The 11899-nt window shown below is 40.3% G+C and overlaps 1 protein-coding gene across 2 annotated transcripts; it reads left to right on the top strand.

Moving 5' to 3' along the window:
* The first annotated feature begins 4112 nt into the window (after positions 1-4112).
* LOC102427841 (zinc finger protein 501-like) lies at positions 4113-9709 on the top strand. Of its 2 annotated transcripts, XM_023748459.1 has the most exons (4): positions 4113-4241; positions 4868-4957; positions 7168-7241; positions 8204-9709. In XM_023748459.1, exons 1-4 carry the CDS (start codon positions 4199-4201, stop codon positions 9398-9400), a joined length of 1404 nt encoding a protein of 467 aa, XP_023604227.1. In that variant the 5' UTR covers positions 4113-4198; the 3' UTR covers positions 9401-9709. The 2 variants fall into 2 exon arrangements, with proteins under 2 accessions (XP_023604227.1, XP_023604229.1); XM_023748461.1 differs by lacking the exon at positions 4113-4241 and having other exon boundaries at positions 4918-4989.
* The last annotated feature ends 2190 nt before the right edge of the window (positions 9710-11899 follow it).

Genomic DNA, 11899 nt, shown 5'->3' with positions numbered 1-11899 from the left:
CTTGGGGACAACATAGGAGGGGTGGTTTGAACAAGGCCTGCTGGTGGAGATTTCCATTTCAGGGTGCAGTTACTTCCTTTCCCAGTGGGGTTATCTGGTTGTTAGCGCCTGCGCCGTGGGGGAGAGATGGCAGTGTAGTTCACTAGAGCCACCCCAGGAAGGTCATGTAGCAGTTAAGCCTTCAATATCTGCAAGGAAGCAGGCCTTTAGGAGGGAGATAAAGTCAGCTACCTCTGCGTTTTGTCCACAGCTTTCTGTCTGTTGTGTCCATCCAAGTCCCCCATAGGAATCTCACCATAAATTAATGACCATTGTGTGGGAGGAAGATACTTTCTTCTACTTTCAAGGTTCTCTCAGCTGGCCTAATCAGAAAGAGGGGATATGTATGGGAGCTGCACACACATGACAGAGTCAGAGACCCCACATGAAAGAGAGGTTCAGAGATTGAAAATGAAATTTAGCATATAAGACATTCTGAGCCTGGGATGAGGTAATGCACCTTGGGACTTTAGAATATTGCTGCCAGGAAATCACATGTTCAGGAAATACTAGTTTCCTTACCATCTAGGTAGTTCAAATGTCATTTTTGGTTTAACTTATATCACAGGTCAGGCTCATCATTTAAATTCTAGGTAGTTCAGGGGGAGAGGAGAAGTTTCTCTTGAACCCAAAGGTCTTGATGCCTTCAGCTCAACGTAATGCATGTACCATTGAAGCACATCTTAGGGTGCCTTGTTCTGAACCCCTATCTTCAACTTTTCAAAACATTTTCTTTGCCACAGTTCAACATGGGAAGGCATTGATATCTGAGTTCCCTATTGAGATGGTGTTTGCAGAAGGGACATGCAGGTTTTAGATTTCGTATGGCTGCAACATCTGCTCTGCAGAACAGGATGGAGACAAAGCACCTTTAACCAGGATGGCCTTAGTGGCCAGGATTAGATCAGAAAGTTCTGAAAAAGAAAACTCGTTAGCAGTGACTTGCTCTCTACATTGGCATGGAAGTCTTACTTTTTAAATGCACTGTGAGATTTATAACGTACAGGAGGTATTTGTGGAATGAATTTTGTATGAAATTGGTGTTAGTGATGATGTGTCCTTCTGTCACCTGATAGCACTTACTTTGCACCTGTTTTTCATTTGGTACAGGTGTTTTCTGCCCAATTCCTGAACTATAGAGTTAAATTTTTTTTTTAAATAAGGGTGTCAAAAGTTTTTTGAGATTTATGCATAAACAATCACATTTCTTCTGGAAACTTTGATTGCTTTTCAGTTTCGCTTTATTTGTAGGTTGCTTTGTTGTTGTTGTTCACTGCAGATCCTTGCTTTGCCCCAGGCCTGTAAATTTTTATTGTATTTCACCGACTTATCACAGATACACTCATTTATCAGTGCTTTGTATTTTCAAAAATGTTTACAAGCATCATAGTAATGGATGTTCAAGTGTGTTAAAATTATAAAATACAGATCAGCACCAAAGATAAATTTTATCAAAAAAATAAAAGGCTAAGAAATAATAGTACTAATATTTTTTATCATGGTGTGTTTACCTCCCTTTTGTGTTTATAAAATACAAAGACAGTCATTCACAGAGAGATTTGTGACATTGATACATTGACATTAATGTTGATTTTATTGCAGGGTAAATTTATTGACATGAACATTTTATTTTGTGTCACATTTAATTTGTACATAGTTTCCATTTTTATGTCTGCCTCTTTGCAGAAAATGTTAACATTATTTGACCTCTTCTTATTTCTTACCTTCTTATTTCTATTCTTTACAGTTACAACAGCTGTGTATATTCATGAGGGTTGTGTCTGTGTACTGGCCTGTGGTCTTTTTGTCAAATTCGAGGTAAAGTTTGGAATAACACCCAGGCTCTACCGTTTGATGGATCTTTTACAAAATATTTTCATAAAAAAGGATGAATAGTCATGGCTCACTTGGTTGAGCGTTGACCCATGCACTGAGAAATCACTGGTTCAATTCCCTGTTAGGGCACATGCCCAGGTTCAGTGCTCAATCCTTGGTAGTGGGTGTGCAGGAGTCCACTCATTAGTGTTTCTATCCCATCGACATTTCTGTTTCTTTGTCCTTCCCCTTTTCTCTCTCTCTAAAAATCAATAAAAACATTTAAAAAAATGAACAATAATGTTATTGTTCTTTGAATACTTTTGAGATTTATTAATTATCCTATCTAATAATAGACAAACATGGTAATTAACCATACCTCCAACATGCTTCCCATTGGCTAATCAGGGCGATATGCAAATTAACTGCCAACCAAGATGGCAGCCAGACAGCTGAAGCAAACAGGAGGCTTGCTTGCTCCAGTGATGGAGGAAGCCAAGGTTCCCCGCCTGCTGCTGCCAGCCTCTGAGCTGCACTCTACGCAACAATGTTGCAATTATAGAAGCTAAACAAACCCCAGAAACCTGCTTTCAGCCAGCCGGGCCTCAGAGCTGGAGCCGAGCCTCAGATCTAAAACCGGCTCTCAGCTCCTTGACAGCCATAGAAGGTAAATAAATCCCAGAATAAAAAATAAAAAAAAGAAAGGAGAGGTTGGGAGCTTCAGTCACCCGCCAGCCTGAAAATGGCCCTCAGCCCCTCACCCAGACTGGCCAGGCACCCCAGTGGGGTCCCCCACCCTGAAGGGGGTGTGACCAGCTGCAAACAGCCATCATCCCCTCATCCAGGCTAGCCAGGCACCCAAGTGGGACCCACACCCTATCTGGGACACCCTTCAGGGCAAACCAGCCGGCCCCCACCCGTGCACCAGGCCTCTATCCTATATATAAAAGGGTAATATGCAAACTGACCCTAACAGCAGAACGACTAGGAATGACTGGTCACTATGACACACACTGACCACCAGGGGCAGATGCTCAATGCAGGAGCTGCCCTCTGGTGGTCAGGGCGCTCTCACATGGGAGGAGCTCTGCTCAGCCACAAGCCAGGCTGATGGCTGCCAGCACAGCGGTGGTGGTGGGAGCCTCTCCTGCCTCCTCAACAGCACTAAGGATGTCTGACTGCAGTTTAGGCCTGCTCCCCGCTGGCAAGTGGACATCCCCCGAGGGCTGCCGGGCTGCCAGAGGGATGTCTGATTGCCATCTTAGGCCCAATCCCCCGGGAAGCAGGCCTAAGCCAGCAGGTGGTCATCCCCCGAAGGCCCCAGACTGGGAGAGGGCACAGGTCGGGCTGAGGGACCCCCCCACTCCCCCGAGTGCACAAATTTTTGTGCACCGGGCCTCTAGTTAATATATAAATAACTGTTAAAACAACTGTGGTTGATAGGCATACTATTCTATGACACCTGTAAATTCCATAAAATTGTTCAGTGAAAATCTTGTATATGAATTTTTTTCCTGTGTTTTCTTCTGTAGTATCCAAAGTTACGGCACATGTACCAGCACATTGGTATCCATAGTTATTTTTTTTAAAAAATATATTTTATTGATTTTTTACAGAGAGGAAGGGAGAGAGATAGAGAGTTAGAAACATCGATGAGAGAGAGACATCGATCAGCTGCCTCCTGCACATCTCCTACTGGGGATGTGCCTGCAACCCAGGCACATGCCCTCGACCGGAATCGAACCTGGGACCCTTCAGTCCGCAGGCCGGCGCTCTATCCACTGAGCCAAACCGGTTCCGGCCTTCTAATTTTTTTTTTTTTTTTTTTTATGGTATCCATAGTTATAAGTGAGCTGGTTAAACATATAGAAATTCAGCCCCCCCCAGAACTCATTAAAATTTTAAAAGTACTACACTGTGCTCACTCAGAATGACTTCTCCAGCTAAGAAATATGTACAGTTGATCCTCTATGATTCAAACATAGCACTAAAAAATGGATATGCTTGTGTTGATGCCTGTATTTTTAAAATTTATCTTTCAGAAAAGTAAAACTTCTCCTGTTGTTTTGTGGATCATATGCCATCTTCCTTTCTAAAAATACATTAGAGTATTTTATTGTCAAAGTGATGCTGTTGGATAACTCAGGATACTGTCCTAAGTCTAAACCGGTTTTATTAACTTTTCATTTTGGGTGGCTTTATGACCTCTTCCCATGGTCAATTGATTAATGCTTTTCTTTTAATTTTCTTTTAATTTCAGGGTCAGTTGACCTTCAGTGATGTGGCCATAGAATTCTCTCAGGAGGAGTGGGCGTGCCTGGACCCAGCTCAGCAGAAACTGTACATGGACGTGATGTTGCAGAACTACAGGAACCTGGTATTCCTGGGTGAGGACCACTTCCTTCCAGAATTTCTCCTCCACCCGCAGGGTGTTGTTTTCTTCATTAGCACAGTGTCTGCTTGTAGCTTCTGCTTTTTATGATAGAGTTTCAGATCCGTGTTATTAAGGAAAGCAATTGGGGTTTTGCTGGTGCAGAACAAAAAGGCTTCCTGATGTATTTGGAAGTGGAACTCAAGATTTGAAAACTTTAAATGTTGTCTCCAGTATAATTAAAGGTTCTGTCAGAAAATAATATTTTGGAAAATAATTTTTTAGGATATTCTGATATTCTACAACGTCCTCTCTTCTTACTTGAGCACAGAGCTGGATTGGAAACTGGAGATTCTCCATTGAACCCATGTTCCTTTTTTTTGTAAGTTTTTGGTTGTTGTTGTTTTTAATATATTTTTATTTTATTTCAGAGAGGGAGAGGGAGAGAGAGGTAGAAATATCAATGATGAGAGAGAATCATTGATTGGCTGCCTCTTGCACATCCTTTACTGGGGATCAAGCCTGCATCCCAGGCATGTGCACTTGACCGGAATCAAACTAGGGACCCTTCAGTCCACAGGATGAGACTCTTCACAATGAGCCAAACTGGCTATGGCCCATGTTCCTTTTTCTAATGAACAGGTGTGTCTAAGCCAGACCTACTCACCTTTTTGGAGCACATGAAGGAGCCCTGGGAGTTGAAGAGAAAAAAGACAATACCCATCCAGCCAGGTAGGTGGGAATCAAGGAAACAGATGATCCAGGTGAGAGGCCGAAGATTGGATATTATATAATGGTTTGGAAACATCTGCTTCAATGGAACTAATTTTTGAGAGGGTCACGTTTATTTCTGTTTCTGTCTTCGAGGGACAGATCCTCTCCAACACTTACTCTCCAACATCATCTAAGGATTCTCTTTCTGCTTCCATCACATTTGCAGTGAGATCCAAAGTCTTCCTGTAACAGTGTAAGGGTGGCATGACCTGGCTACTATTGGATTTCTTGGTGAACCTGGGGAAGTCTGTGCACGTTGCTGATGAATTTTAAGTTAAACTAGTTTTAAAGTTCTGTTTTCTGCCCCATGTAAGTAATTTGGGAGGGAAGTGGTTGAGATACTGGAATTTGGTTCCCACATCCCAGGAACACTGTGGGTAGGTGTCCAAGTTGTCTTATTCTTCCTTTTGCTTGATGAATTCTGTTTCTGATGTTTCTATTGTATATTTCAATTCAGGTACTAACTATATTCTTCAGCTCCCTATATCTGTTTGGTTCTTTCTTATACTTTCTGTCTGCTTGCATTTTTATTATTGTCATGCCTAATTTTGATGACAATAATTAGTTCTGTATGTTTTTCCAATTGAGCCCTTTTAAGGTGTTTTTTTTTTTTTCATATCTTTGTCAGGTAATTAACATGTTCATTAACTTAGGGCCAACTTATGGAGATTTATTTTGTTCCTCTGGTTGGATTGTTTTTCTGTTTCTTCATTTCTGTTTCTTGTGATCTTTTGTTGCTATCCCATTCTTTATAAACTTGCTTTGTATAGGAGAACAAAAATAACTATCAGCTGTGGTAGGTTTTTAAAGGCCTGTCACACCTATTCTGGAAAGTGTAATTGGTGTGTGTGTGTGTGTGTGTGTTTAACTCATTTTTAAAAATTTTCAATTGTAGTTGCCAATATAATATTAGTTTCAGGTGTACGCCCCAATAATTAGACATTACATAGTTTCCGTGCTGGGGCCACTTAGCCAGAGTTATGGGGGGTACACTGGGGCCAGATCCTGCTTGTTTGCGAAATTGTTGTAAAGACTGAAGCATAAGCCAATTTAGGCTGTTTGTATGGAAAAGCCACTGGAAACAGCTTTGGTGGTCCCTCATGTTGATGGGGTGAAGTGTCAGGAAATCTTCAGGGTGTGGTGAAAAGTGTGAGCAAAATTGATGGAGACTCAGCTGTGGCTCCTGTTTGCCAGCTATGTGGGTGAAAGGCTCAGAAAAGGAACAATGGCTTCTAGCAAGACTTATGCCTGGGAGAAAGCTCCTTCTACAGCTCTCATCCTTCAGGTCCAACCTGTATGTCCCTGGTGCCATTCAAGCTGCTGCCACAGCACTGAAGCTCACAGGGCATGAATCTGAATAAGTCAGAGCATGAGCCCTTTCAGAGGAATTGCCTAGGATTCCATCAGCTCTCCGTCTCACTCAACCACAATCCTTGCTAGTTTTTACAGCCAGAGTAATGGGAACATCTCTTCTTGGCATTGGAACCCCGGGGCTGGGGGGCCTTCTGTGGGGCTGTGACCCTTCACTCCTCAGATGCGACCTCTGAAGCCGATATGTCACTGGTGATTTTTATCCACCATGTGGGCCCAGTCCATTCTATGACGTTGCACCTCCTACCAGTCTGGATAAGCCTTCTTTATGTCTTTTGTTTTACAACTTCATTCAGTTAGGTTTCAGTCAGTTCTGAAAAATGGTTTTCCTGTAGTTCAGTTGTATTTTTTTTATGTGGTTGTGGGAGGTTGCCAGTGCCACAGTTACCTACACCTCCATCTTGACCAGAAGCCTGCGTGTGTGAGTTTTGTGTAACTTTCCAGTTTAAAACATATTTTGCTTTTATTTAGAGCCATGATATTTTCCCATTCCTGTGTCAGAAAGAGTGAGCAGGTATTGTGGGCAAATGTAGGTAACTTGTTTCCCTCTTTGATATGACTTTTTTATTTTGTGCTTTCTGATGCATATTGTGATCTTTGAACTGACTTCTGAAGTACTTTAGAAGGTAATTGGGTCAGTAATTGTTGGTAAGTTAACATCTCCATGGAGGAAAAAAGTTTTTGTGCTTCCTGTTCTTCTATCTCACTGAAATCTTCTTACGGGTATTAATTCTGTACATTAAAATTTAAAGAATATTTAGTTGAGCGTATTTTCTAATTAATTTGTTATATTTCAGCTATATCTTCTCAAGTCACCCAAGGTTTCTTCTCAAAGTCAGGTGTAGAAGTGTCATTCCAGAAAATGTTACAGGTAAGATATGGCATTGAGAATTTACACTGAATGAAAATTTTGTAATGTGCAGGGGAATATGAAGAGAAAAAATCTTGTCAGTCATGATCTTGCCCCAAAGTGGGGCAATTACCCTGTACTTGACAACAGTTACATTGGCAGAACAATGTGTTTCTGAACAAAAAAATAAACAAAAAAAATTCAAAAGTATATATTCTCTGCTCTGGCTGCTGTGACTCAGTTGGTTGAAGTATCACCCTGAAATGTTGTGGGTTCAATGCTGGTTGGGACACATGTAGATTTAGGTTTCAATCTCTGGTCCTGGTGTAGGCAGGAGGCAATTGATCGATCTTTCCCTCTCATCAATTTTTTTTATCTCTCTCCCTCCCCCCTTTTCTGTCTCTAAAAATCAATAAACATGTCCTCATGTGAAAATTAAAATAAATAAATGAATATATATTCTCTGAAGTAAAATTTCTAATATTAGAAAAGTCACCTAGTCCATTGTGCAAATAATTTTTGAATGATTTAATGTAGCATTTGATTAAACAGTCAAATATTTCTACAAATGAGATATTTTAAAAATGAAGGTATAAAGAGATCAACCAAAGGACTTGTATGCATGCATATAAGCCTAACCAATGGACACAAGACACTGGGGGGTAGGGGTGGCCAGGGGAAGGTCAAGGGGGAAAAAAAAAAGAAGATATATATACTACTCTTTGTAATATTTTAAGCAATAAAACAAAATTTTTTAAAAAATGAAGGTACAAGTTATAAATGAATTTGTAAATCCCTTAACCAATTTTGTATTATTGTTTCATGGGAAAATAGTTCTTTTTCCAGAGTTTATAATTTTCATAAATGTGGGAGGATATATATACAACCATCATAGTATCAAAATAGGTAATTGAGAACAATTGTAAATGTGTAATGATATTAGAGCCCTCACTAAAAGTTTTTCTCTCTTAAATTATTATCAGAGTACATATAATGAAGAGCGAAGTCACCAATGCAATGAATCTCAGAAAAACTTTAACCAAGGGTCAAATTCTAACAACCATCAAAGAGCCCAGCTTCCACAGAAAAAGTATAAAAGGCCTAAAGTCTTTGAAAAAAGTTCAAACATTTTTATACCTCAGAGTATTCATACTGTAGAGAAGACAGAAAGTTTTAGTGAATGTGCCAAGTCTTCCAACCAATCATCAAATCTTACTGAACATAAAAGTCCTCATATTGAGGAGGAGTCTCTCCCGTGTAATCACTACGTGAAAGTGTTTAGTCAGTCTTCTAAGTTAAATATACATAAGGAAATCCATACTGCAGAGAAGCCTTACAAATGCAAAGAATGTGATAAAGCCTTTAAGTGGCAGGCAAATGTTATTTTGCATCAGAGAATTCATACTGGAGAGAAGCCTTATAAATGTAGAGAATGTGGCAAAGCTTTTATCCAGAGTTCATATCTTACTCGACATCAAATAATTCATTCTGGAGAGAAGCCTTATAAATGTACTGAATGTGGCAAAGCTTTTAGCCACTGTTCAAACCTTAGCCATCATCAGAGAATTCATACTGGACTAAAGCCTTATAAATGTAGAGAATGTGGTAAAACCTTTATTCGGAGCTCAAGTCTTACTCGGCATCAGATTATTCATTCTGGAGAGAAGCCTTATAAATGCAGAGAATGTGGCAAAACTTTTATCCAGAACTCACATCTTACTCGACATCAGATAATTCATTCTGGAGAGAAGCCTTATAAATGTACTGAATGTGGCAAAGCTTTTAGCCACTGTTCAAACCTTACCGAACATCAGAGAATTCATACTGGAGAGAAGCCTTATAAATGTAGAGAATGTGGTAAAACCTTTATCCGGAGGTCAAATCTTACTCAACATCAGAAAATTCATTCTGGAGAGAAGCCTTATACATGTAGAGAATGTGGCAAAGCCTTTAACCAGGGCTCACAACTTGCTAAACATCAGAAAATTCATTCTGGAGAGAAGCCATATACATGTGAAGAATGTGGCAAAGCCTTTACCCGGGGCTCACATCTTACTCAACATCAGAATATTCATTCTGGAGAGAAACCCTATAAATGTACAGAATGTGGCAAAGTCTTTAACTGGTATTCAGCCTTTTCCAAACATCAGAGAAATCACTCAGGACACAAACCCTTATAAATGTGCAGATGTCAAAATGCCTTCACATCATATTTAAACATTTATAGTATCAGAGGACTCAACTAGAGAGAAGCCTTAGAAACACAGAATGTGGCAAAGCCTTTACCCACTGCTCAAATCTTACCAAATATATGAGAATGCATACCTGAGAGAAGCTTTACAAATGTGAAGAGTATGACAAAGCCTTTAATGTCGCTATTGCTGTACTCAATATTGGGAAATTTATAGCAAATAGAAGCTGTATAATAAAAGCCTAAGCAACCCTTACAGCAGAACAACCAGAATGACTGGATTCTATGATGTTCACTGACCACCAGGGGGCCGATGCTCAACACAGGAGCTGCCCCTTGGTGGTCAGTGCGCTCCCACAGGGGGAGCTCTGCTCAGCCAGAAGTCGGGCTCATGGCTGACGAGAACAGTGGCAGTGGCGGGAACCTCTCCTGCCTCTGTGGCAGTGCTAAGGAGCAGCGAGCGAAGTGGTAAGGAGCAGCGAGCAGGCAGGTGGTAAGCTGCAAGGGTTCCCAGACTGCAAGAGGGATGTCCTGCTGTTGGCTTAGGCCTGTTCCCCACAGGGAGCGGGCCTAACCCAGCAGGTGGACATCCCCGGAGGGGTCCTGGACTGTGAGAGGGCACTGGCTGGGCTTAGGGGACCCCCCCCCCCACTCCAGTGCACAAATTCTGTGCACTGGGCCACTAGTATAAATATAAAGAATATGGAAAAACTTCCAACCATTGCCCAAACCTCACTGAATATCATACTAGAGAGAAACCTTACAATGGAGAGAATTTGATAACACCTTTACCCAGTGTTGAAACCTTAATCAGTATCACATAATTTATGCTTTACTGAAAGAATTCAAATATAAACAATCTGGCAAAACCTTTAACTATTGCTCAAGCTCCAATGTACTTTAGAGCAATCGTTGCCAAGCTTTCAGACCTCATGGACCACCAGTGGTCTGCAGACCACCAGTTGGCGACCACTGCTGCAAAGGTTTCCTTAAACCAGCGGTCACCAACCTTTCAGTCCTCATGAACCACCAGTGGTCTGTGGACCACCGGTTCGCGACGGTTGCTTTAAAAATTTATAGTGGAGAGACGCCATACAAATATAAATGTTCAGTAGATTGTTTTCAGCATTTACTGGTACATCTTGACTGCCATGTGAGTATTTTTACTGGAGAAAAACTTAAAATGTTAAATAATATGCAAACCCTATACATGGACCTACAATCTTTCTGCATATCAGAGAATGCATACTCGTGAGAAATTCTACTTTTGTAATAAATTATAAAAAATCTTTCCTCAAAATACATACAGTGGGGCCTTGACTTATGAGTGTTCCGACTAACAAGTTTTTTGAGATACCAGCTGTCTCTCGGCCGATTTTTTGCATTGAGTTGATAATTTGAGTTAACTAGCTCCTTAACAAGCTCCTTAACCAGCTGAGTCTCAGAAAGAATTAAACTCATAAGTCAAGGCCCCACTGTATTTCAGAAAACCCCACAGCATTTGTACTTGAAAGTAGTAAGTCAGTAACACTTTTCAAATATGAGTTTAAATCAGAATACTTATTTTAAAGAATCTAGTAAGGAAAGTTACATGATTTTTTAGTATAAATCAAAATACCGCCCTAACTGGTTTGGCTCAGTGGATAGAGCGCCAGCCTGTGGACTCAAGGGTCCCAGGTTTGATTCCGGTCAAGGGCATGTACCTTGGTTATGGGCACATTCCCAGTAGGGAGCGTGCAGAAGGCAGCTGATTGATGTTTCTCTCGCATCCATCTTTCTAACTCACTATCCCTCTCCCTTCCTCTCTGTAAAAAATCAATAAAATTTATTAAAATAAAAATAAATCAAAATACCAAGGGGATGAATATAGGACAAATGTAATTGTCTCCACTGAATCCTATTTTAATGGCAACAGTAATTTGTGGCTTTTTTAAACAAAAGTATTCTTGTGATTTCTCTCTCAATTCATTTCATGATCTTTGAATGCTTGTAATGTCTATTTCAACCCAAGACAATACATGTGCTTTGAAATACTTTGTTTAGACTATGTGTGGACTTAATATGTTCATTAATAAAGATGAAGTAATTGAAATATGTTAACAGTGATGTGTAATGAATGAGGTGTTGACATGCCATCAGTCTTAATGTTTCCCACCTTATTCACCATTGTGGGTAACAATTTGTAATGCAGTGGAGTGACATTTACTCACAGGCCTTAAACCTTAAATAATGTGTAAAGAGTTTACCCATAATTTATTTTATTATTCATTGTACCTGCTGGGAAATTATGATGGTTACAAAAAAATATGTAGTGGGAGTATTGTTGTGGGTTTATGTAAAAGTCTGTGGTGTTTCAGCATTATCATTTATTTTGTGTAGTTAAGTAAAGAACTGAACTCCCATGAACCTCTAGTGCGTACAGACACCAACTTACAGTGTCACAAGTGAATGTAAGTTTTGATATGACTTCTCCAGCAGTCCTTGTGAA

Source organism: Myotis lucifugus, unplaced genomic scaffold, assembly GCF_000147115.1.
Source record: "Myotis lucifugus unplaced genomic scaffold, Myoluc2.0 scaffold_1415, whole genome shotgun sequence".
NCBI classification, from domain to species: domain Eukaryota; kingdom Metazoa; phylum Chordata; class Mammalia; order Chiroptera; family Vespertilionidae; genus Myotis; species Myotis lucifugus.
This window is presented reverse-complemented; position numbering and strand designations above follow the sequence as displayed.